The sequence below is a fragment of the Sapajus apella genome, unplaced genomic scaffold, assembly GCF_009761245.1.
Source record: "Sapajus apella isolate SASKATOON/1434 unplaced genomic scaffold, GSC_monkey_1.0 scaffold12, whole genome shotgun sequence".
Lineage (NCBI taxonomy): Eukaryota > Metazoa > Chordata > Mammalia > Primates > Cebidae > Sapajus > Sapajus apella.
This window is the reverse complement of record NW_022436952.1, coordinates 31,419,409-31,446,536: the sequence shown is the minus strand read 5'-3', so window position 1 is coordinate 31,446,536 and position 27,128 is coordinate 31,419,409. Positions and strand designations below refer to the sequence as shown.

The 27,128-nt window shown below is 43.5% G+C and overlaps 2 protein-coding genes across 7 annotated transcripts in view; one reads left to right on the top strand and one right to left on the bottom strand.

The window, feature by feature from the left end:
- Positions 1-10,008, bottom strand: part of TADA2A (transcriptional adaptor 2A) — a 70,800-nt gene extending 60,792 nt beyond the window's left edge. For 2 of the 4 annotated variants that reach the window (XM_032280798.1, XM_032280795.1), the window contains exons 1-2: positions 9,934-10,008; positions 4,430-4,550 (exon numbers count right to left, since the gene is read on the bottom strand). In XM_032280798.1, coding sequence (XP_032136689.1) covers positions 4,430-4,454 — 25 coding nt within the window. In that variant the 5' untranslated portion in view covers positions 4,455-4,550; positions 9,934-10,008. The remainder of the gene's footprint in view (positions 1-4,429; positions 4,551-9,933) is intronic. The other 2 variants (XM_032280799.1, XM_032280797.1) reach the window with 2 other exon arrangements.
- A 42-nt stretch (positions 10,009-10,050) lies between these two features.
- The window catches only part of ACACA (acetyl-CoA carboxylase alpha), a 328,053-nt gene continuing 310,975 nt past the window's right edge, over positions 10,051-27,128 (top strand). The window contains exon 1 of one of the 3 annotated variants that reach the window (XM_032280778.1): positions 10,051-10,624. In XM_032280778.1, the coding sequence (XP_032136669.1) occupies positions 10,587-10,624 (38 nt within the window). In that variant the 5' untranslated portion in view covers positions 10,051-10,586. The remainder of the gene's footprint in view (positions 10,625-27,128) is intronic. The other 2 variants (XM_032280776.1, XM_032280784.1) reach the window with 2 other exon arrangements.

Here is a 27,128-nt window from a genome sequence, read left to right as displayed (position 1 = left end):
CAATTATTTGAATAACACTATGTCCACACAATGAAGTATTATGCAATTATAAAAAAACAGAATGAGGACAATCTCTATCAATTAATACAGTATTTCCAGGAGATACTATTAAGCGGGAAAAAAAAAGTACAATCCTGGCGCTGATTGAAAAAATTTTTTAAAAAGTGCAAAAAAGGGCCGGGCGCGGTGGCTCACGCCTGTAATCCCAGCACTTTGGGAGGCCGAGGCGGGTGGATCACGAGGTCAAGAGATCGAGACCATCCTGGTCAACATGGTGACACCCCGTCTCTACTAAAAATACAAAAAATTAACTGGGCATGGTGGCGCGTGCCTGCAGTCCCAGCTGCTCAGGAGGCTGAGGCAGGAGAATTGCCTGAACCCAGGAGGCGGAGGTTGCGGTGAGCCGAGATCGCGCCATTGCACTCCAGCCTGGGTCACAAGAGCGAAACTCCGTCTCAAAAAAAAAAAAAAAAAAAAAGTGCAAAAAAGACTCTCTCTCTATATATATATAGCACATTATCTTTCTTAAGAAATTAGAGGCGGGCGCAGTGGGTCACGCCTATAATCCCAGCGCTTTGGGAGGCCAAGGCGGGTGGATCACGAGGTCAAGAGATCGAGACCATCCTGGTCAACATGATGAAACCCTGTCTCTACTAAAAATACAAAAAAAATTAGCTGGGCGTGGTGGCGCATGCCTGTAATCCCAGCTACTCAGGAGGCTGAGGCAGGAGAATTGCCTGAACCCAGGAGGTTGCAGTGAGCCGAGATTGCGTCATTGCACTCCAGCCTGGGTAACGAGAGTGAAACTCCGTCTCAAAAAAAAAAAAAAAAAAAAGAAATTAGAGGCTGGGCGTGGTGGCTTATGCCTGTAATCCCAGCACTTTGGGAGGCCGAGGCAGATGTATTACCTAAGATCAGGAGTTCAAGACTAGCCTGGCGAACATGGAGAAACCCTGTCTCTATTAAAAACACAAAAATTAGCTGGGCGTGGCGGTGCATATGCCTGTAATCCCAGCTACCTGGGAGGCTGAGGCAGGAAAACTGCTTGAACGTGGGAGGCAGAAGTTGTGGTGAGCTGTGGTTGCACTCCAGCCTGGGCAACCAAAAAAAAAAAAAGAAAGGAAGGAGGAAAAAGAAAAAGAAATTAGGGTTTAAAAAAAAAAAAAGTCCTCTGTATGATAGAATATATTTGCTAAAGAATATTAAATTAAAAAAAAAAAGTCCTCTAATCTTTGCAAAAGGAATTAAAGGACAAAACAATGAAGTTGGGTAAGTACAAGGGATTGAGGGCAGGGGATTCTAGAATTAATTGTGTTGATGCTGAGAGCCAGGTTTCTCACTGAGACATATGAATAAGGAATTAAGAGAGATAAGAAAAAAGCCTATGATGACAAATTAGAGGTATCAATGTGAACTCATGATTTCCTAAAAAGAAGTATATGTGTATATACATGTGTATGAGTGTACACATACTGGCATATATGTATATAGCACATGACATGCATATACTTCTTAGTTCTGTCAGCCAAAAGGGCCAAGATGCAAAAATATTCTAGCAGATGAAAAGATCTTGGTCTCTGATGTTACTCCCTTGTAAAAGTACCAGGACTCCTCAGGTATGGGTTCCAGGGCAGAGGAGGTATAGGATGCATTTAGAGTATTTAGTTATGCCAAAAAGGATGGAGATGCTAAAAAGAAAAAAAAATAAAAAATGAGGGTATGTTAAAAGGATGTAGGAGCCCATTTGAAGGGACTCCCAGTGGCCAAATTTGGAATAAATGAGAACCTAGCAAGTTAAGTATGCTAATAAATCATAAATCATTGAAAAAATAGGAATTTCTGTCTCCATACTAATAAATAAATAAGTGAAAAAGTGAACAGACAGGTTGGGCGCAGTGGCTCATGCCTGTAATCCCAGCACTTTGGGAGGCTGAGGCAGGTGGATCACGAGGTCAGGAGTTTGAGACCAGCCTGGCATGGGGAAACCCCATCTTTACCAAAAGTAACAAAAAAATTAGCCAGGCATGGTGGTGGGCACCTGTAATCCCAGCTACTAGGGAGGCTAAGGCAGGAGAATTGCTTGAACCCAGGAGGTGGAGGATGCTATGTGCTGAGATAGTGCCATTGCATGCCAGCCTGGGCAACGACAAGACACCATCTCAAAAAAAAAAAAAAAAAAAAAGTGAACAGATAAAGAAAATGTGGTACATATATGGAATACTATGCAGCCATAAAAGAGGAATGAGATCAGCCGGGAGCGGTGGCTCATGTCTGTAATCCTAGCGCTTTGGGAAGCTGAGGTGGGTGGATCACCTGAGGTCAGGAGTTCAAAACCAGCCTGGCCAACATGGTGAAACCCCATCTTTATTAAAAAAAAAAAAGAGGAATGAGATCATGTCCTTTGCAGCAAAATGGATGGAGCTGGAGGTCATTATCCTAAGCAAACTAATGCAGGAAAAGAAAACAAAATACCCCATTATCACTTACAAGTAGGAGCTTAAAAAAAAACAAGAATACATGGACAAAAAGAGGGGAACCGACACCAGGGCCTACTTGAGGGTGAAGGGGGAGGAGGAAGAGGATCCAAAAACTACCTCTCGAGTGCTATGCTTATTATCTCAGTGATGAAATAATTTGTACACAAAACCCCTGTGACAAGCAGTTTACCTATATAACAACCCTGCACATGTACCCCGATCCTAAAATAAAAGCTAAAAATGCTAACTAGTAAATGTGGAGAGAACACTAGATTTTGGGGGGAAAAAAATCATCTTTTTGCAACCATAATAGTAAAGACTGGGCTAGGCATGATGGCTTATGACTATAATCCCAACACACTAGGAGGCCAAGGTGGGGACATCGCTTGAGCCCAGGCATTCGGGAAATATAGCTGCAGTGGGCTATGACTGTGCCACTATACTCCAGGCTGGGTGATAGAGTGAGACCCCGTCTATTAAAAAATAAAAAGGCCAGGCGCTGTGGCTCACAACTGTAATCCCAGCACTTTGGGAGGCCGAGGCGGGTGGATCACCTGAGATCAGGAGTTCGAGACCAGTCTGACCAATATGGTGAAACCCCATCTCTATTAAAGAAAAAAAAAAAATGTATTAAATTATTTTTACAAAAAAAGATTAAAAATTTTAAATTAAAAAAAAATTAAAAAATATATATATACACATACATACACATACACGCATAGAGAGTGCATGCAAATAGCAAAGCAGATGGAGTAAAAGGTTAACAAAAGGCACGTGGGTATTCTTTGTATTCTTATTCTTGCAACTCCTTTAAGTTTGAAATTATTTCCAAAAAGAAGTTTAACAATTATTTTTGAAAAGGAGGGGAGTAGTTTCATTTTATACTTCCAGCACTGGAGCAGTCCACTTAGATTTCTCCATGCGTAAAATGAAAGAGTTGAACTAGATGTGTCTGAGGACTCCATTCTCTCCTAAATTTCTATTAGGAGCGTGATGAAAGAGTAAATTAGAGCTCCTTTAAGAAGTTGTTAAAGACAAAACAACACCCAAAAAGTACTTTTCTGATTCTTCTCATTGGGATACTACTAAACATCTAACAATTGAATTTCTATTTCTATCAAATCTTATATATTCAGAATCGGAGAAAAAGAGCGGTATACTTTTTGTATCCATAGTTACGGCTGCTTGAATTTACTTCACACATACTCCATAATTCTCTCCATTATTCTACAACGGTTTACTCTTAGAAGTAAGTTCCACATCAAAGGAGAGGCGGGGTGGTATTTCCTTTATCTTACCACTGACGCATTTCTGATCAAGGTATCTGAAACATGTTATTGGTCTAAACAGAAATCCCATAGCTTTTCTAGGTCTAACTACAGGTTAATCAGACAGACTATGCCTGATCCATCTCAGCTTCATTTTCTTCTAAGACCCAGAATCATATGTTTGTGTCATGTGTTCAATGGGTAATCAATACGTATCAGTTCATTTTAATTTGATACTCATAATTCCCTTAGAATCAGTCACAGGGCTTTACTGCCTAACTTAATTGTTTTTCTTTCTTGACGAACTTCTACTCCAGTTTGCTATCAATAATCATCTGAAGGCTGGGTATAGTGGTTCATGCCTGTAATCCAAGCACTTTGGGAGGAAGAGGCGGGCAGATCACCTGAGGTTGGGAGTTCAAGAACAGCCTGGCCAACATGGTGAAACACCATCTCTACTAAAAATACAGAAAAAAAAAAAATTAGCCAGGTGTGGTGGTATGCACCTATAGTCCCAGCTACTCAGAAGGCTGAGGATGTAGAATCGTTTGAACCTGGGAGGCAGAGGCTGCAGTGAGCCGAGATCGCACCATTGCATTCCAGCCTGGGCAACAAGAGTGAGACTCTGTCTCAAAAAAAAAAAAAAAAAAGGAATCACCTGAGACTTGTTCCCACCGTACTTACTGCTAAAGGAACCCAAACGGTCCATTCCCTAATTGGCAACAAGTGCTGCTTTGCTCTTCCTCAGTGCAGAGCTTCAAGACTTCAGAACCAGCCAACACATACACCAAAACTTGATAATTCCCTATGAATAAACAAAAGTGGCACATGGATCAGAAAATCACTCAAAGGGACCAGATAAAGAGAAGATATACAACATACTCAGTCCTGCCACATCTTAGCTATGTAATGCTGAAAAATTATTTTACCTCTAAAAACCTGTCTCTGCCGGGTGCAGTGGCTCAAGCCTGTAATCCCAGCACTTTGGGAGGCCAAGGCGGGTGGGTCACAAGGTCAAGAGATCGAGACCATCCTGGTCAACACGGTGAAACCCCGTCTCTACTAAAAATACAAAACATTAGCTGGGCATGGTGGCGCGTGCCTGTAATCCCAGCTACTCAGGATGTTGAGGTAGGAGAATTGCCTGAACCCAGGAGGCGGAGGTTGCAGTGAGCCGAGATCGTACCATTGCACTCCAGCCTGGGTAACAAGAGTGAAACTCTGTCTCAAAAAAAAAAAACCTGTTTCTTCCTCTGTCAAGTAGGTATAATAGTGTCTACCTTCCATAGTTGTGAGAAATTATAAATGTCATCCTCAAATATCACAATCCATATAATTAATGTAGCATGGTACCTGATCCTCTATAAATCCTACATATTAATTTTTTTTTTTTTTTTGAGACGAAGTCTTCCTCTATTGCCAGACTGGAGCACAGTACCAAGTGGCATGATCTTGGCTCACTGCAACCTCCACCTCCCAGGTTCAAGCAATTCTCCTGCCTCAGCCTCCGAAGTGGCTGGGACTACAGGCTCACACCACCACACCCAGCTGATTTTTACATTTTTAGTAGAGACAGGGTTTCAGCATGTTGGCCAGGATGTTCTCAATCTCCTGACCTTATGATCCACCCATCTTGGCCCCAAAGTGCTGGGACTACAGGCCTGGGCCACCACGCCTGGCCTATTTATTTATTTTTTTATGAGGAAGGATCTGGGTCTGCAGGGCAGGGAAGGTGGGAGGGGCAAATGCTACATATCTCTAATGAACAACTGTCAGCTTTCTCTGCTCAGCATCACCTCTCTCCTTAGCCACCCTCTTTCCTTTGGGAAACTGACCCTCCCATATTTCATGTGGTACTGGTGGGGCTGCCAATCATAATACCCCATTTCCCATCCCTGACAAAAGCTAAAGCAACCAGGTCTCTTCTTCCAGAAATCTGGATCTTGAGTAAGACATCAAATGACAGAAGGCAGTTGGAGCTCATTCATTCACCAGAATTAATTCAAAGAATTCAGTCCATGAGCTCTGGTGATTGAGATCCCTAGCCCAGGTGGCCCAACTGTTTAGCTCTTCTCTCATTTCTCTGTCTTTAAGAAACCCAACTATAATATTAAATCTGAATGAGTTTCTGTAATTGGAAACCAAAAAATCCTATCTATTACAATATACATTTGTTCCTCACTCTTTCAACAAGTACATAACAGGGCCAGGCACAGTGGCTCATGCCTGTAATCCCAGCACTCTGGGAGGCTGAGCTGGGAGGATCACTTGGGCCCAGAAGTTCGAGACCAGCCTGGGCAACTTGGGGAGACCCCCATCTCTTTAAAAAAAAAAAAAAAAAAAAAAGGCCGGGCGCGGTGGCTCAAGCCTGTAATCCCAGCACTTTGGGAGGCCGAGGCGGGTGGATCACGAGGTCAAGAGATCGAGACCATCCCAGTCAACATGGTGAAACCCCGTCTCTACTAAAAATACAAAAATTAGCTGGGCATGGTGGCGCACGCCTGTAGTCCCAGCTACTCAGGAGGCTGAGGCAGGAGAATTGCCTGAACCCAGGAGGCGGAGGTTGCGGTGAGCCGAGATGGCCCCATTGCCCCCCAGCCGGGGATAAAAAGAAAGACACCTTCTTCAAAAAAAAAAAAAAAAAAAAACAAAGCCAGGCACAGTGGCCCATCCCTATTGTCCCAGCTACTCAAGAAGGCTGAGGTGGATTGCATGGGCCTGGGAGGTCGAGGGTACAGTGAGCCACCACTGCACTCCAGCTTGGAGGACAGAGCCTGGAATGTAGTCTTTTTTTTTTTGGAGACAGAGTCTGGCTCTGTTGCCCAGGCTGGAGTGTTCACTGCAATCTCTGCCTCCCGGGTTCAAGGGATTCTCATTCTCCATTTGGTTCTCATTTTTTATTCTCATGTCTTGTGCCCCAGCCTCCTGAGCAGCTGGGATTACAAGCATGTGTCACCACCACACCTGGCTAATTTTTTTGTATTTTTAGGAGACAGGTTTCACTATGTTGGCCAGGCTGGTCTCAATCTCCTGGCCTCAAGTGATCCACCTACCACCGCCTCCCAAAGTGCTGCAGTGCTTGGATTGCAGGTGTAAGCTACCATCCCTGGCCCAAAGGTGTTTCTGTTTTGTTTTTGTTTTTTTTTTTGAGGCAAGAGTCTTGCTCTGTCGCCAGGCTGGAGTGCAGTGGGGCTATCTCAGCTAACTGCAACCTTCTTATCACAGGTTTAAGCGATTCTCCTGCCTCAGCCTCCCAAGCAGCTGGGATTACAGACACCTGCCATCACACCCAACTAATTTTTGTATTTTTAATAGAGACAGGGTTTCACCATATTGGCCAGGCTGGTCTTAAACTCCTGACCTCAGTGATCCTTCCGCCTTGGCCTCCCAAAGTGCTGGGATTACAGGTGGAAATAATATTTTACACTAAGTCAAGAAATAACCTTTCTTCTGTACACTCACAGCTTTTTTTTTTTGAGATGAAGTCTCGCTCTTGTTGCCCAGGCTGCAGTGCAATGGCATAATCTCGGGTCACTGCCACCTCTGCCTCCATGTTCAAGTGATTCTCCTGCCTCAGCCTCCCCAGTAGCTGGGATTACAGGCACCTGCCATCGTCCTCGGCTAATTTTTGTATTTTTAGTAGAGACAGGATTTCACCATATTGGCCACGCTGGTCTCAAACTCCTGACCTCAGGTAATCTGCCCACCTCAGCCTCCCAAAGTGCTTGGATTATAGGTGTGAGCCACCGTGCCTGGCCCACTCACAGCTTTTTATCTGGCATTTTTCACATTCTACTCTGTGAGGATTACTTCTGAATGTTTATTTTCCCCCACTTCTAAATTAAGTGAAAGCAGGCTGGGTGTGGTAGCTCACACCTACAACTCCAGCACTTTGGGATGCTGAGGCAGGTATGAATCTCCTAAGGTGAGGAGTTTCAGACCAGCCTGGACAACATAGTGAGACTCCCATCTCCACCAAAAATACAAAAAAATTAGCCAGGCATGGTGGTGGGCGCCTGTAATCCCAGCTACTCGGGAAGCTAAAGCATGGGAGTTGCTTGAACCCAAGAGGTGGAGGTTGCAGTGAGCCGAGATCGCGCCATTGCACTCCAGCCTGGGCGACAGTGCAAGACCCTGTCTCAAAAATGTAAATAAGTGAAAGCAGAGAATATATTGGACACATATTTGTATGCTTTTAAAATGCCAAGAATACAGGAGGAATACAATAAACATAGCAGTGGACAATAAATGTTAGTTCTACAAAAGGTTATTTCATCTTTAGTTTTTCCCAAGTGATTTTTTTTCACCCTGGTAATTTTTAGCTTGGAGAATAATTCATCACTAAGTGTAGGCAACATTCCACTAACGCTGCTGTCGAAGAACTTTTCCTTTTTGAGGTGGGGTAGGTCTCCCTTTGCTATCATCTCAGGAAAAGTTGAGCTCTGAAGACAAATTACTCTAGCAAGGGTGTACTACGAACGCAGCAATCAAGTAACAGCCAACATTTACTGAACTTTTTCCATTTGGCAGGTATCCGTGGGTACCAGGCCATGGGTACCTGGCTGTCGAGGCCAGATGCAGTGGCTCACGCCTGTAATCCCAACACTTTGGAAGGTTGAGGTGGGCGATCACCTGAGGTCAGGAGTTCGAGACCAGCCTGACCAACATGGATAAACCCTGTCTCTACTAAAAATACAAAATTAGCCAGGTGTGGTGGTGCATGCCTGTAATCCCGGCTACTCAGGAGGCTGAGGCAGGAGAATCACTTTACCCCTGGAGATGGAGGTTGCAGTGAGCCAAGATGGCGCCACTGCAGTCCAGCCTAGGCAACAAAAGTGAAATTCAGTCTCAAAAACAAAACAAAACAAACAAACCCCAGATGTCCAGTAAAGGATGCGCAGTTATTACAGACTGATCAACACTCAAAAAGGCACAGTAGGAGGCCAGGCGTGGTGGCTCAAGCCTGTAATCCCAGCACTTTGGGAAGCCCAGGTGGGCGGATCACCTGAGGTCGAGAGTTCAAGACCAGCCTGGCCAACAGGGTGAAACCCCATCTCTGCTAAAAATACAAAAAATAGCTGGGCGTGGTGGCGGGCACCTGTAATCCCAGCTAGTCAGGAGACTGAGGCTGAGGCAGGAGAATCGCTTGAACCTGAGAGGCGGGGGTTGCAGTGAGCCGAGATGGTGCCATTACACTCCCGCCTGGGCTGGACTCCATCTCAAAAAAAAAAAAAACAAAACCCCCCCCCCCCCCCCCCCCACACACACACAAAAAGTAGGGCCGGGCACTGGCTCACCCGCGTAATCACAGCACTTTGGTTGGCTGAGACAGGAGTTCGAGACCAGCCTGGGCAACAAGGTGAAACCCTGTCTCTACTGAAAATACAAAACTTAGTTGGGAGTGGTGGCCCACGCCTGAGAATCACTTGAGCCCGGGAGGCAGAGGCTGCAGTGAGCCTGGATGGTGCCACTGCACTCCAGCCTAGGTTAAAAAAAAAAAAAAAAGGGAGGGCGAAAAAGCACAATATTACAGTCTGCAAACTCTTTTTTTTTTCCTCCTTTCACAAGAGACCACATTCTGACACCAGCCTCCATGGAAGCACTGGCGCTATCTCCAAACCAAGAGTCGCCAAATTCGAATCAGTCACCAGAGAAGGATGTGAAGCACTGTGCCGGGCAGGAGTAAAAGGGGAGGAGGAAATGCGCAGGCTCCGGAGTTGTAGAGGCAAGGTTCAAATCCTTACAGGGTTCTTATCAGCGGGACCTACCTGGGTCAGTCATTTTACCTGCGCCTCAGCTCTAACAGAGTGCTGAAATACCTACTTTGGAGAGCCCACTAGGAAATTCAATGGGTAACGCTGGTCAGGGGATCACGCACAGAGGTCCTTCTTGATAAAGCAACGCGCTCTAGGGCTGAGCTGGGATCGGCGGGGTTGGGGAACTGCGGAGCTGCTCAGACTCTGGGCGGGCCGGACGAGCCGGGCCCGTCCCCGCACCGCCCTCCCCCACAGTGCGGCGTGGCCCGGCGCCGCCCGCCCGCCTGCCAGCCCGCCGCGTTCCGCCCGCCGCCAGGGCCCGCAGCCCGCGCCTCCTCCCACGCCACACCTCGCGACCCCCGCTTCCTCCTAGTCCGGCTAGCGGGGCTCGCGCCCCGCCACTCGCCCTCCCTGCACAGCTTGGCGCCTCACCTCGCCGCGTTCCCCTATTCCGCGCCAAAGAGCCGCCGGTCCCGCGCGCGCCTCCGGGCTTTGCGTGCGCGCCCCCAGACGGCGCAGTCGCGAGCGCGCCGCTTGCCGCGCGCCCGTCGCCTCCGCTCCTCGGCCGTGGAGGCCCCCAGCGGGTGCCGCGCCCCTGTCACCGCCCCCTTGGCCTTTTCCCCGAGGCTGCCGCGTGTCCGCTGCCTTCTCTGTGCCTGAGGACTGGGAGGATGGGGCTGAGCCCCTTGCCTGACTTTTGAGCCCGACAAGTAATCACTTTGCCCTTGGGGCGCGTGGCCCGTCGCCGGAGGCTTCTCCGGGCGTGGGGCCGTTTGGTTCCCTCCAGAGTGCGGTGAGGCAGGCTCGGCCCAGACTGCCTGGGTTTGGGGATAACGTCCCCGCCCCACCCCTGTTGCAGCAAGGGAGATTGAGGCTGAGGTAACTGGGCCCAGGGACTGCAAGCCGTGGTTGCCTCTCCAGCCCGGGCCCTGAAGGGCTGCTCGTGGATGAACCAGACTGATTTTAAGGGGTGAAGAGGGTGCGTTTCAATCCGATGCTTCTGGAACGTCGAAATTGTCTTCTCTGGAAAGAACCATCCCCTCTTTGGGCTTCAGAGGCCCAAATTGAGGCGCAATGATGAGAGGATGTGGTGGTCTACTCTGATGTCAATCTTGAGGGCTAGGTATGTCCCAACATCTCTTATTACTGCTGTTAATGATGATTCTAATAGCTACCAGTCGTCGAGTACTTATTGCATGCCTGACATTGCACAAAGCAGGTTACACATACGGTCTCAATTAAAACTTCTGAGGTAGGCACCTGTTGTTATCCCCATTTTCCAGGTGAAGAAATCTAGGCACTGACACATAAATAACTTGGGATCACACCGCTAGAGTACTGGGGAAGGGGATTCAAACCGTGGTTTATCTGAACCGTGTAACTGGTACATCTATTTCGAAGGCTGCGTTTGATAAATTTGCCCAACCTTTTTTAAAATTCATTTACACTTTCTGCCTGCGTGAACTCGTTCATTCTTTTTTGTTATATGCATAATACAAATTCATTCTTAAAAAAGAAAAAATTCGGGCCTGGTGTGGTGGCTGAGGCCTGTAATCCCAGCACTTTGGGAGGCCGAGGCAGGTGGATCACAATGTAAGGAGTTCGAGACCAGCCTGGCCAATATGGTGAAACCCCGTCTTCACTAAAAATACAAAATTTAGCTGGGCATGGTGACGGGCGCCTGTAGTCCCAGCTACTCTGGAGGCTGAGGCAGGAGAATCGCTTGAACCCAGGAGGCGGAGTTTGCAGTGAGCCAAGATCCCGCCGCTGCACTCCAGCCTGGGAGACACAGAGAGACTCCATCTCAAAAAAAAAAAAAAAAAAAAAAAAATTGCATGAGTGAAAACCAATGTGAAAAACCACCTCCCACCAGGTTAAATAAACAGTTAACATTTTGGTTTATACCCTTCCAGACATTTTCCTATGCATCACATCAAATATGTGAGGGAGCCACAGTGGCTCAGGCCAGTTGTCCTGGTGCTTGAGGAGACAAGACTATGCGTTTGAGGCCAGCCTGGGCAACATGTGAACCTCTCATTCCTTAAAAAAGAAAAAAATAATAAAAATAAATAACATTTCATGTATCCTGAAGATTGATTCATTCAACAAATGTTTAATGAGTAGGCTGTTGTAGGTGCTGGTAATTCAGCAGTGAACAAAGCTAAGTCTCTGCTTCGTGGAGCTCATATTATAGTAGGGAAGACAGTCAATAAGCAATATACACATTACTAAATAATAGATAATGCCCAGTAGTATGGCAAGTTTTATGGAAAAATAAATCAGGATAAAAGGATAAGAGTGACGTGGGGATTCTCTTTAAGATAGGGTAGATAAGGAAGGCCTCTTAGCTAAGGAGACACATAAAAATTAGATCATTTAATGAGAGAGCTATGTGGATTTCTAGAAGGAAACTGTCCTAGAAGAGAGATAGCAAGTGCAGTGCCCTGAAATGGGGATTTGTTTGGCATGGAAAAAGGGCAAGACCAGTGTGGCTAGAGCACAGCAAATTAGAGAAATAAGATGGAAATTATAGTCTGGAGCCAGATCATGTATCATCTAGTAAGCTCTGGGTTTTATTGGAAAGTGTCAAATACCATGAAGGGTTGAGACCAAAGGAGCAGTCAGCTTTGCTGAAAAAGGATCACTGTGGGCTGGGTGTGGTGGCTCACACCTGTAATCCCAGCACTTTGGGAGGCTGACACGGGTAGATCACTTGAGGTTAGAAGTTCAAAGCCAGCCTGGCTAACATGATGAAACCTCCTCTCTACTAAAAATACAAAAAAATTAGTTGGGTGTGCTAGTGTGCACCCGTAATCCCAGCTACTTGGGAGGCTGAGACAGAGGTTGCAGTGAGCTGAGATCGCACTGCAGCACTAAAGCCTGGGCAACAGAGTGAAATTCCATATCAAAAAAAAAAAAAAAAAAAATCACTCTGGCAGTTGTGTGGAGGGTGAATGGTAGAAATATTTAAATTACCTTTTGCCTGGTGAAGTGGTGTGTACCTGTAATCCCAGCTACTCGAGAGACTGAGGCAGAAGATGGATTGAGCCCAATTTTGAAACCAGCCTGGGCGACATATCGAGACCTCCATCTCTAAAAAAATTTTAAATTGCCCTCTAAAGCATAAGTCATCCTTTTACACAGTAGTTGTTCAACGGATAGTTTATTAACATTAGTGTTTTTCCTATACCTGTACAGCTTTACAACCACTCTCAACTTCACACAGAGGAAGTGGAGTCAGTCATTTAGGACATACCTGTGTTTTTCTCATTGAAACTCAAATTTTGAAACTGGCTGAGGCAGATATCCAGATCTGGATGTTACGATTGTTAACAATATCAATAATCAGTGTTGTAGTACTGTAGAAAAATTAGTTCCATATAATACTAAAATCTATTCATTAAAAATATAACATTCAGGGGGCTAGGCATGGTGACTCATGCCTGTAATAGAAACCCTGTCTCTATTTTAAAAAATAAATAAATAAATAGGGCTGGGCATGATGGCTCATGCCTATAATCCCAGCACTTTGGGAGGCCGAGGTGGGCAGATCACAAGGTCAAGAGATTGAGACCATCCTGACCAACATGGTGAAACCCCGTCTCTACTAAAAATACAAAAATTAGCTGGGTGTGGTGGCGTGTGCCTGTAGTCCCAAGCTACTCAGGAGGTTGAGGCAGGAGAATCACTTGAATCCAGGAAGCAGAGGTTGCAATGAGCTGAGATCACACCACTGCACTCCAGCCTGGTGACAGAGTGAGACTCCCATCTCAAAAAAAAAAAAAAAAGTGTGTGTGTGTGTGTGTGTATGTGTGTGTACATACTTGAGGCCACGTACCATGGCGCACGCCTGTAATCCCAGCACTTTGGGAGGCCAAGGTGGATGGATTATCTGAGGTCAGGAGTTTGAGACCAGCCTGGCCCACATAATGAAACCACATCTCTACTAAAAATACAAAAATTAGCTGGGTGTGTGGCGCATGCCTGTAATCCCAACTACTCAGGAGGATGAGACATGAGATTCACTTGAAACTGGGAGGCAGAGGTTGCAGTGAGCCAAGATTGCGCCACTGCACTCCAGCCCGGGTAACAGAGTAAGACTCTGTCTCAAAACAAACAAACAAATTAAAAAAAAAAAGATATATATATATATATATATATATATATACACACACACACCTGTATATATATATGTGTGTGTATATATATGTATGTATATATATGTGTGTATATATATATACACACACTTGAAAATTGCTAAGAGAGTAGATTTTAATTGTTCTTACCACATAAAAAAGTAAGTATTTGCGGGTATATGTTGCAGTAATTGATATGCTAATTAGCTTGATTTAGCCATTCCACAATATGTACATCTATCAACACATTTTGTGCGTCTTGAATGTACACAATTTTTATTTGTCAAAAAATGTGTCAATATGCCATAAGTAAATTAAATAAAATATATTTCTTAGAACATTACTTGTAAAAATAAAGCAAAAAACTAAATATGTCTAAACATAACTAATAAACTGGCTCTCATTATTTAAAACTCAGGAATTGGCTGGTATCAGGATTTTCATAATGCCATGGCAATTAAACAGAGTTTTCATGCATCCAGGCCTTTGTTACCCATCTCTTCTGCTGCGTCTTCACCTTACTGTCTTTTTGTGTTGTTGCTTTTTTTTTTTTTTTGAGACGGAGTCTCGCCCTGTTGCCCAGGCTAGAGTGCAGTGGTGCCATCTTGGCTCACCAAAACCTCTGCCTCCCAGGTTCAAACGATTCTTCTGCCTCAGCCTCCCGAGTAGCTGGAATTACAGGTGCCCACCACCATGTCCAGCTATTTTTTGTATTTTTAGTAGAGACAGGGTTTCACCGTGTTGGCCAGGTGGGTCTCAAACTCCTGACCTTGTGATCCACCCGCCTTGGCCTCCCAAAGTGCTGGGATTATAGGCAAGAGCCACCACACCCAGCCTCCTTACTGACTTCTTTCTCATCTACGCAGAGTACAGAATATCTGTCTCATGAGTCACCAGGCTTTGGGCAGAACCCAAAAAATTAAGTGAACTAGAAATATATTGTTGCCAAGTGACTCTGTTTAACAGAAAATCCTAAAATCCCTACCTACTAGGCAGCCTAGCTGCGTATTTTTCAGCCTAATGTACAGGGCCTCCACCTTCTGACTGTCAAAACAGGCTCCTAAAGTATTTTGCACCATGTGGTGACAGGCAGTCTATACTCTTTTGCAACCAACAAGTACTCGATGAATGTTTGGAATATGCAAGGAACTTGCCATAGTTTAATATAATTGAAAAAGCAAGCATGGACTGTGAAACTTTCCCAAATTTGAATTCTGTCTCCACTCCTTATCACCTTTAAGAATTTAAGGCCTGGCCGGGCGCGGTGGCTCAAGCCTGTAATCCCAGCACTTTGGGAGGCCGAGGCAGGTGGATCATGAGGTCAAGAGATCGAGACCATCCTGGTCAACATGGTGAAACCCCGTCTCTACCAAAAATACAAAAAATGAGCTGGGCATGGTGGTGCGTGCCTGTAATCCCAGCTACTCAGGAGGCTGAGGCAGGAGAATTGCCTGAACCCAGGAGGCGGAGGTTGCGGTGAGCCGAGATCGCGCCATTGCACTCCAGCCTGGGTAACATGAGTGAAACTCCGTCTCAAAAAAAAAAAAAAAAAAAAAATTTAAGGCCTATTTCATCAACATCCCGCAAAAAAAAGAATTTAGGGCCTGGCACAATAGTTCACGCCTGTAATCCCAGCACTTTGGGAGCCTGACGGGGAGGGGGGGGGCGGCGGATCACTTGAGATCAGGAGTTCGAGACCAGCCTGGCCAACATGCTGAAACCCCATCTTAAAAAAAAGAAAAAGAAAAAGAGTGTGAGTGTGATGATATATGTATGTATATACCTTTTCATCGTAGGAGTCAAATAAATATAATTTTAATTCTAGAAGTGCTCCACAGAATGATCCTGGGGCTTATTTAGAAGTTGTTTTAGGCTAGGTTAGTGCTCAGCATTAGAATGTTTTATTATTTAAATCAAAAACTCCTATCTGCTGGAAACCTGTAGGTTTCAAGAACAACGAGCAATTAAACAGAACTTTTTTTTGCTGGCAGTTTCTTCAGGATTTTCCTCACTACAGAGAACTAAGGAAAATGTATGTTATCTCACAGGTTGCAGGACAAATGTGTGGTTGCAATATAGGGTGAAGGATCCAGCCTTGCCTCAAATGGAGAACAAACTCAGGAGCTATGTCTCATTTAATTAATATAAATAGTGAACAAACTTATGCATTGTTAGCAATTAACTATAAGACTGTTCCTTAGAGTACAGAGTGAGTACTTTTATTGTAATCAAAACTTACAACAAGGTTAATCTGATGCATACTTAATAATATATGTAATTGTTATGGTGTTGCATGATAATTAGGCCCAACATGTTAAATTGGTACATACATGACTGTAATTGGTTATTTTTACACAGCCAAACACATAAAGTGTTTGCCTACTCATTTTATTAATTTTCTAGAATCTATAATCATGCCAAAGACAACAGTTTATCTGAAATCCTTTACTGCTTAGTCATGCATTCACAAACACACTGTTCAAAATGACACAACAGGGTTTCCCTTGGTACTAAAAATAGCTACTATTCAAAGCTTTCTGTATATAGTCTATCATTTAATCCCTAAGAAACACTTTAAGGGAGGTGTTATGATTCCCATTTTACTGATGCAGAAACTGATACTCAGAGAATGTAAGTAGGCAGCATGGTAGAGATTCAGACTTTTACCACAAACCTTAACCACTGCTTTATCCGATCTCAGAAGATAATGGATCACAGCAGAGATATGTAATGTTACTTTAGATGATAGAGCGGCTCTATGAAATACAGAATATATATAGCATATCCAAAGGGAGAATGTATCAACCTGAAAAAGGGAAAGGTTAGTCAGTAGTGGAAGAATTGGAGCTTAGTGCCCATTCAAGGAAGACAGCCTTGGCCAGTGCATTTCAGGCATCATTGCCCCATTATAGCCTACTATATTGTAGAGATACTTATCAGACTAATGCCATCTAATATTTAAATTTTAGAACTAACTCCCGTTATTCTGATTTCTTAAAAAATAATTATTGTAGGCTGGGCACGGTGGCTCATGCCTGTAATCCCAGCATTTTTGGGAGTCTGAGGCGGGTGGATCACCTGAAGTCAGGAGTTTGGGACCTGCCTGGCCAACATGGTGAAACCCCATCTCTACTAAAAATTAAAAAAAAAATAGCCAGGTGTGGTAGTGCCCGCCTGTAATCCCAGCTGTCCAAGAGGCTGAGGCAGGAAAAGGGCTTTGAACCGGAGGTGGAGGTTGCTTTGAGCCAAGATCACGACATTGCACTCCTACCTGGGCGACACAGCAAAACTCCATCTCACCAAAAACAATAAAAAATAAAAATTGTAGGGATTAAACTGTTTTTCAACTTTTTAAGATCATTATTACCTGCCCTAAAGAGCTTTTTCAGACATTTACCTCCCCCCGACAAAGCTTTAATATCACAGGTAAACTATATGTATGTTTATGTACTATATATATGTAGTTTGTACATAAAAAGACTAAGTTTTTTTGCCCCTTAGAAATTTTTCTTCCCCTTTATGAGTGCATGGGTTACACAATGATGCATAAATAAATCCGCTTCCCCTATAGAACTACCTTCAGATTCAGAACATGCGTTATAGCCTGGCATGGGGGCAAAGGATAGTATTTCTGTACCTACGACAATTATATTTCTCATTGTAAGTTAATAATTTCTGTATATATGATGTTTTTAATTATCATAAACTAATAAACTAATTGACAATTTTACTTTTGAGCTTGCTTAGAGTGATACTGCTCCTAAATAAGGGAGTATTCTCTGTGTGGAAAATTTGGGTTTCTAAGCCTGTAAAATAGCATGAGAGGCCTTTCAATAGCCTGCTAACTTTCACCAAGGCCTTTTGCTTGAAACTTCTAGAGGACTCTTAGTTGTTCATTCCTTCATTCAGTAAGTATCGAGACCTACTATAGGCCAAGGACTCTGCCAGGTACTAGGGATTCAAACACTAATAGTGGCCCTCAAGAGGCAACTCACTGTCCAGTTGGGGAGAAAGATATGCACACAATCATTACAATAGAAGGTAATATGTGCTGTGACAGAGATGTGCTAGAGATACTAAGGGCTCCAAGAAGAGATTAGTTTATTTTAGGGAGAATTAAGTGGTGGAATTCTATAATGTGATCAGTTAAATCCTGGAGAAGAATGAGGAGGAAATTCCAAGCAGAAAGAACAAATTATATAAAGCCCAGAAGTATGAAATAGCATGGCTGGATTGTTCTTTGTGACTGGAATGCAGGAAGCAAGAAAGAGGAAGTCCCCTCCTAAGGTAGAGTAACTTGCACAGGTAGAGATCGGACTATAGAGGGCTTTGTACTTTATTTATAAGGCTATGGGGAACCAGTGAAGCAATTTTGAATTGTGGATTAGTGCTATCACTAATTTGGGCTTTATCTTTCAAACTAGTGGTGTAGATTGACAAGTGGCAAGATAAAAAGCCTAGAGTTCTAGCAGTAAGAGATCATGAGGGCCTGAAAGTCACTGGAGTGGGAAGGAGGAAGAAGAAAACGGATTTAAGTTATTTAAGAAGTAATTAATTAGGGGGAGAAAAGAGAGGAAGGTGATAGGATTAGAGATGATCCTCACATGTCCAGCTTGGTTGACTAGGTGGATACTAATGCTGCTCACCCAGAGAGAGAGCAGAGGGCAAAGCACAGACATGAAGGGAAAAGGGCAGGTTTTGCTCTGGATAGGTCAAGTTTGAGGTGCCTGTAGGATATACAGGCACTGTTCAACTGGGTGGATTCAAAAGCCAAGGGAGTCTGGATGCTGTGGCTCACGCCTATAATCCCAGTACTTTGGGAGGCGGAGGCAGGTGGATGACTTGAGGTCAGAAGTTTGAGACCAGCCTTGCCAACATGGTGAAACCCCATCTGTACTAAAAATACCAAAATTAGCCAGGTATTGTGGAGAGCACCTGTAATCCCAGCTACTCGGGAGACTAAGGCAGGAGAATCACTTGAACCCGGGAGGTGGAAGCTGCAGTGACCCGAGATGGCACCACTGCACTCCAGCCAGGGTGACAGAGCGAGACTCCATCTGAAAAAAGGAAAAAAAGCCAAGGGAGACATTTGGGTCAGTAATATGAGGGAGTAAGTAAGAGATTGATGGAAAAAAGATTGCTTGAACTCATTGAATGGAAAAAGACAAAAGAAGGAAGGATGTCCTTCTTCTGTGTCTTACCTGGATGACAATAGGTAAGACACGAATAAGAGCCCATTAGTCCAGAAAGGGAGAAGTAGATTTAAGAGAAAGAAGTAGCAGTAAAGGCAGGAGGTGGAATGTAGTCAGCATTATTAAGACCGTTTAGGCCCTAAAAAAAAAAGAGGGAAATGTTATGGTGCTTGCCATGTAATTTTAATTTCAAATGAATTAAATATTTAAAGAAAAATAAAAAGGCTGGGTGCAGTGGCTCATGCCTGTAATCCCAGCACTTTGGGAGGCCGAGGTGGGTGGATCACCTGAGGTTAAGAATTTGAGATCAGCCTGACCAATATGGTGAAACCCCATCTCTACTGAAAATACAAAAATTAGCCGAGCATGGTAGCAGGCACCTGTAGTCCCAGCTACTCAGGAGGCTGAGACAGGAGAATTGCTTGAACCTGAGCGGCAGAGGTTGCAGTGAGCTGAGATTGCACCACTGTACTCCAGCCTGGGCAACAGAGCAAAACTCTGTCTCAAAAAAAAAGAAAAGAAAAAGAAAAGAACTATAAAAGTACTAGAAGATAAAGTGAGAGAATTCCTACATAATTTTGACATGGGGAAGCAAAAATCTTCCTACTATGGCTCAAAATTCAGAAGGCATAGAAACAGAGGTTAATAATTCAACTATACAAAACTAAAAATTTCTGTGCAGCAAATTAAAAAAATCCTGTGTTAAAATATAAATGGAAAAATGTTTGCTACTCGTGTCAAGAAGAGCTGATCATCTTATAGAGCTCCTAGAGCAGTGAGCCATGATTATTCCACTGTGCTCCAGCCTAGGCAATAGAGTAAGACCCCATCTTACACACTCTCTCTCTCTCTCTCACACACACACACACACACACACACACACACACGCAACTCCTAGAAATAGATAAGAAAGAGATCAACCACTCAATAGAAACATCAAAGAAAGATATAAATAGAGCTTATGTGATGAGTAGTGGTTAAGAGTATGGAGATTTTGAGGTTACCTACCTATGTTGGAATCCTAGTTATGCCACTTACTAGCTCTGTGACCCCTTGGGCAAGTTTCTGATCCTCAATTTCCACTTTTATAGAATGCAGGTAGTAATTGTAACTACCTCAAAGGATTAAGTGAGATAAAGGTCAGGCATAGTATTTAATAGTAACCTGGTGACTCATGGTAAAAGAAGAAAGGGCACCTAGAAAACAGCTTCCAAATTTCTGGTATCTGGAACCTTGAAGCAAAGAGATTCTGGGAAGAGGACCAACCCAATCCCCAATCCCCATCTGTCTGTTTTTTTCATTAAGGGCGCATATTTACTAAGTCCCTACAAAAGTGTGAGATATAGCGCTGGGCCTAGAAATACAGTGTAAGATTCAGTGTTTCCCTATGAGAGAAACAGGCATCAATGAAATACTACAGAAATACATAATTATGAACAGATGAATACCACGAAGGAAATTTACGCTATAAAACAGTATTAGAGAAACCTGATGGAGTTTAGGGCCGACTGAGGAGGTGACTGTTGAGCCAATATCTGAGAGAAAAGTAGAAAGTTAAACAGGCTAACAGTAGTGAAGAAGGGGAAGGGGGGAGGAGATTAGAAACAGTGTTCCAAGCAGACAGAACAGCATAGGACTGTTCTGGCGGGAAAGGAGCTAGTCCATTGCCGCTGAAGCTAGAGAAGGAAGAGTGGGGCAGAGGAGACTGGAGGGAGGCAGGCAGGCAGATTATCTAGGGCCTTGGCAATCTTCTTGAGGATTTTGGACTTTATCCTGATAGCAGTGGGAAGTCACTGAAAGTTTTTTAGCAGAAGAGTAACAAGATCAAATTTGTATTTTGAAAAACTGGTTATAGGTCGGGCACGGTGGCTCACGCCTATAATCCCAGCATTTTGGGAGGCTGAGGTGGGCAGATCAACTGAGGTCGGGAGTTTAAGTCCAGCCTGACCAACATGGAGAAACACTATCTTGACTAAAAGTACAAAATCAGCTGGGTGTGGTGGCACATGCCTGTAATCCCAGCTACTGGGAGGCTGAGGCAGGAGAATCGCTTGAACCCAGGAGGCGGAGGTTGCGGTGAGCCAAGATCACACCATTGCACTCCAGCCTGGGCAACAAGAGCGCAACTCATCTCGAAAAAACTGTTTACAATGTGGAGAATTGTATGCGGATTAAACTGAGGCAAGAGAGTGTATGGTGAGACAGATTCAGAGGATACGCTCCTCTGAATTCAGGTCAATGATATGCTCCCTCAACCTACTTGTTTTCCCAACATTACTTTAGCAGAAGGCAAAGACTTTTATTCTTACATAGTAAATGTGCATCAAATATTAGCTATTATTATTATCTATAGCTAGAGATAAAAGGCTTAAAATTAATCTACCAGGAAGAATGAGTTCATTTGAGTGAAAGGATTTCATTGAAAGCAGGGATATTTGAATCAGATTCTTTTCTTTCTAGAACACAGGGAGGGAGTTAGAGGAGTTTAATTAAAAGTGATACCACAGGCCAGGCACAGTGTCTCACACCTGTAATCCCTGCACTTTGGGAGGCTGAGGTGGGCGAATCACGAGGTCAGGAGTTTGAGACCAGCCTGGCAAACATGGTGAAACCCTGTCTCAACTAAAGATACAAAAATCAGTCAGTATGGTGGCACATGACTGTTTAACATGGTAAAACCCCCATCTCTACTAAAAATACAAAAATTAAACAGATGTGGAGTTGGGCACCTGTAATCCCAGCTACCCTGGAGGCTGAGGCAAGAGAATCACTTGAACCCAGAAGGCAGAGGTTGCAGTAAGCTGAGATTGTGCCACTGCACTTCAGCCTGGGTGACAAAGAGTGAAACTCCATCTCAATAATAATAATAATAACAATAATAATAAATAAAATAACAAAAGTAAAAATACAAAAATTAGCTGGGTGTGGTGGCACGTGCCTGAAATCCCAGCTACTCAGGAGACTGAGGTAGGAGAATCACTTGAATCCAGGAGGCAGAGGTTGTGGTGAGCTGAGATTGCACCATTACACTCCAGCCTGGGCGACAAGAGTGAAACTCTGTCTCAAAAAACAAAAAATAATTAAAGAAAAGAAAGAAAGAAAAATAGGGAAAGATTATGAGCAAGCAAGAGAAAACTTAATGGCAAATAAATACTTGCAAAGATGCTCAACCACACTATTAAATATAGAAATGTACACTATTAAATATGGAAATGTACAATAGCATTACTTCACAGACATCAGATTGGCAAACATTTTTAAATTCTAGATTTCAAAGTTAGAGAAAAAATGGAATAATGGGTACTGTCTTTACTGCATGGTACTGAACTTGGTACAACCACTTTAGAGGGGTACTGTCTTTACTGCATGGCACTGAACTTGGTACAACCACTTTAGAGAGCCATATTCAATCTAGCAATGTTGAGGATACATGTAAACGACAGCCTATTAATTCTACTCCTTGGCATGTCTTAGACATAAACATGTCCAAGAATACTCACTGTAGAAGACATGAACTGCTATCTGATATAATTGTATATATAATTTATCAGTCTTCAAATTCAGTGTCTTTTCTGCAGAATATTTGATTCTTCAAGAGGGCAATAAGGACTTTATCCCATAGCCTACACTGTTTATTCATCTTTTCCAATACATCAGGAGCAAAAAATGTCCTGAGTTAATCCTTAGAGAGTCTTCTGGGCATCATCTTTTTCTGCAGAGACTGTGACACTAAGCCTGTAAACATATCATTCTCTATCCTATTTTAAAATTTAGTGAATAGAATGACATTTGACTGTTGTAAGTAACTTTTTTCCCCTTGGAGCAAGAGAACAGGATTCACATTTGTTATGATATGCTCATCTATTTTACATTTCTTTATTCATGCCCACTGCCTTTTTTCAGAGGATGCAGTTAACAATTTCAGCCTCTGGATGGTGCAAATTGACAAGAGTCCAGTGAAAGTTCCTGAATTACAGCCCAAGGTGCACCTGTTGCTGCACTGCACCAAGTGAAGGAGGGTGGGGTAGGGGAAAGACTTTCTGGATCTGAAATTTCAGTATAAACATGGATCCAGGCTCACTAGAAATTCAGATTAAGGGAAATTTTTAAAATTTGATCACTGACAAGTCAGGTTATTGAATAAGGAAAGGCGAAAGAAAATTGTAATAATGAAGAGGAAGAAAAAAGGAACAAATAATGAAATATGAGAGAAAATAAGTCTAAAGAGATGAATTCAAGTGTTAGTGACATAGTATGACCCTTTACTGGTCTGCATTCCCTGGTAACTAATAGCAACTTCAATGTAAAAATAAAGCTTTCTTCATTCTCTTCTAGAAAGTCAGTTATGCTACCCTTAGCTTATCCATTTGTTGGTATGACATTATCAACAAATATTTTTAGTATCTACTATGACCATGGTGCTTTGTTGATACAAAGTAATACAGAGATATAGAAATTAACACAGATACTGGGCTTCAATGAGCAGAAGAACCAGTAAGTACATATAAGAAGATTAGTAATTCAAGGCAACCTGAGGGCCATTGTGTCAACTCAGAAAATTGAATACTTTTTGAGACTGGGAGTGGAGTATCAGGGGGATAGGGAGGAAGGGATCATAGGACCCTCAACCTGTCCAGGGCAAACAAAAAATAAAAGGATTTCTTCTGGCTTTTAGTCATAAGTACATGTAGCAACTCTTCCTTGGAAAATGGCTAGTTCTAGACATAGACATAGGAAAAGTGCTCTCGGTCAGAATCTGCTGGACAGTGCTGGATAGTCTTATATTAATAGGAAGGGGTGGGAGCTGTGAGGAAATAATGGCTAAGGCCAGTACCACCACTGAAACCACCATTGCACTAGCCTAGGGCACAGAAAAGGAAGTTTGTTAATGTCTTGTTCAGGCCTTTCAGAGCTCCAAAGTCCCAGGTCACTTTGATTTTTGAGATTACAGGTATATCTAAAAAATGAAGTAATGGTAAAACTCAGATATAAAGTTGTTCTATATTTTATTTTTATTTTTTTTATTTTTTGAGACGGAGTCTCACTCTGTCACCCAGGCTGGAGTGCATCTCAGCTCACTGCAATCTCCACCTCCCAGGTTCAGGCAATTCTCCTGCCTCAGCTTTTCCTGCCTCAGCTGGGATTACAGGTGCCTCGCACCATGCCCTGCAAATTTTTGTATTTTTAGTAGAGATGGGGTTTCACCATGTTGTCCAGGGAGGTCTCAAACTCCTGACTTCAGGTGGTCCACCCACCTGGGCCTCCCAAAGTGCTGGGATTACAGGTGTGAGCCACCACACCCAGCTGTTGTATATTTTAAGTATTTCTATCTAACAGAGCAATGCTCTTAATACACACACAAATATGGCTGTTTACTTAATGTCATTCAGCAATAACTTAAAAAGCTTCAATTGAAGTTTTTTTGAATGTGCCTACTTTGCCCTAAGCAACTACCTATCTTAATCTTTAGGCCTATCAAAAAGTATTGGGATGACATTGACCCTTTAAAAAGACGGAACAGCTTCTAGATGCCTCTAAAACTTGGAAATAAACACAACTTCTGGAAATGTAGTAGTAATATATTAGCCAAGAGGAATAGATAGAGTTTTTTATTTTTATTTTTTTGTTGTTTGTTCTTTTTGCGATGGAGTCTCGTTTTGTCGCCCAGTCTGGAGTGCAATAGTGTGATCTCGGCTCACTGCAACCTCCGCCTCCTGGGTTCAAGCAATTCTCCTGCCTCAGCCTCCTGAGTAGCTGAGATTACAGGTACCTGTCACCACACCTGACTACTTTTTTGTATTTTTAGTAGAGATGGGGTTTCACCATGTTGACCAGGCTGGTTTCAAACTCCTGACTCAAGTGATCCACCTGCCTCAGCCTCCCAAAGAGCTTGGATTATAGGTGTGAGCCATCATGTTTGGCCAACAGATGTAGTAGCCACTGATTGCATATTAACCAGTGTTAATGATTATCTCTGGGAAGAGAGATTAGGTATTACTTTTATTCTTTATACTTTTGAGAATTTTCTAAAATTTTTTATAATGAGGATGTACGTTAATAATTATAAAAACAAAGTGTAGTAGCTTAATAAGAAAGAATTTGCAATAGAAACAGTGAATAAGGCTAGGAACGATGGCTCACACCTGTAATCCCTGCACTTTGGTATGCCAAGGTGGGTGGATCACTTGAGGTAAGGAGTTCGAGACCAGCCTGACCAATATGGTGAAACCCTGTCTCCACTAAAAATACAAAAATTAGCCAGGCGTTAGTGGTGCACACCGGTAATCCCAGTTACTCAGGAGGCTGAGGCAGGAGAATTGCTCAAACTCAGGAGGCAGAGGTTGCAGTAAACTGAGATCACACCAGTGCACTCCAGCCTGGGCGACAGTGTGAAGCTCCATCTCAAAAAAGAAAAAAAAAAAAAAAAATCAGCGAATAATTTTACATGAATAATTGGCACTTCCACAGAAACAGTGTTTTATCAAGTTGTGTATAACTTGGTCTGCAATGGTGACACTAAAAATGGTGCCCAACTCTGAAGTGATGTGCAGATTTAAGTCCACATCCCAAAGCCCACATAGGAGTTCTTTCTCCTTTGCCATCTCTCTCATCTCTGTTTTTAAAGATCTTCACTTGCAAGGGAATATGGGACTTGAAGTTTTTAACTGATTAGGGAGTCAGAAAATCCTCAGAGGGGTCTTGCTTTGTCAGGGGAAACAAATTGTCCCCAAAGCAAGATAATTTTGATTCTGTCTGTTAATTTCTATAAAGTCACTACAAATGTTACCCAAATTATACTTTTTTTTTTTTTGTCACCCAGGCTGGAGTGCAGTGGTACAATCTCAGGTTAAGCAATTCTCATGCCTCACCCTCTGGAGTAGCTGGGATAACAGGTGCCCACCACCATGCCTGGCTAATTTTTGTATTTTTAGTAGAGACAGGGTTTCACCATGTTGTCCAGGCTGGTCTCAAACTCCTGGCCTCAAGCCATCTGCCTGCCTTAGCATCCCAAAGTGCTAGGATTACAGGCTTGAGCCACTGTGCCCAGCCTCCAATTACACTCTTGCAGAAGAGTTGATGAGTGCAGACTTTGCCATAGGTTTTATCTCCTGGGAAATCTCATGTTTCAGGATTAAGGGACATTCAGTGGTGAATGAGGCTGGGAAGGGTGAGGATGCATGTAGGCATTAGTTTTGGACCAAGAGCTTCTAAGTATATAATGTTTTTAATCATCCTCACCAGTGGTCTTGGGAAAGAGCAGGCATTTTTTTTTTCTTCCTATTTTATGGTCAAACTAAGTCATAGATGGCAAAATAAACTTGAGGCAACATTGTGGATCAGAGGCAGGATGCAAATAATATACTCATCCATCCAAATGCCAACCTCAGTGCTCTTTCCTCTCTATCATATTTTCAATGGAAATTTAGAGGTTCTTTTTTTTTTTTTTTTTTTTTTTTTTGAGATGGAGTTTTGCTCTTGTTGCCCAGGCTGGAGTGCAATGGTGCGATCTCTGCTCACTGCAACCTCCGCTTCCTGGGTTCAAGGAATTCTCCTGCTTCAGCCTCCCCAGTAACTGAGATTACAGGCACCCTCCACCATGCCCAGCTAATTTTTGTATCTTTAGTAGAGACAAGGTTTCATCATCTTGGCCAGGCTGGTCTTGAACTTCTGACCTCAGATGATCCACCCACCTTGGACTCCCAAAGTGCTGGGATTACATTCATGAGCCACTACTCTTGGCCCAGGGGTTCTTTAGGGACTCTTGAAACATGTCCTCATTATCCATGCTTTATACTTGTGCTGTCTCTTCCAGGCTGAACTTGAATTTTTTCTTTTCTTTTTTTTTTTTTTTGAGATGGAGTCTTACTCTAACACCAGACTGGAGTGGAGTGGCACAATCTTGGCTCACTGCACCCTCCGCCTCCTGGTTCAAGTGATTCTTCTGCCTCAGCCTCTTGAGTAGCTGGGACTACAGGCATGCGTCACCACGCCTAGCTAATTTTTGTTTTTTTTTTTTTTTTTTTTTTTGAGACGGAGTTTCGCTCTTGTTACCCAGGCTGGAGTGCAATGGCACGATCTCGGCTCACCGCAACCTCCGCCTCCTGGGTCCAGGCAATTCTCCTGCCTCAGCCTCCTGAGTAGCTGGGACTACAGGCACGCACCACCATGCCCAGCTAATTTTTTGTAGTTTTAGTAGAGACAGGGTTTCACCATGTTGACCAGGATGGTCTTGATCTCTTGACCTCGTGATCCACCCGTCTCGGCCTCCCAAAGTGCTGGGATTACAGGTGTGAGCCAC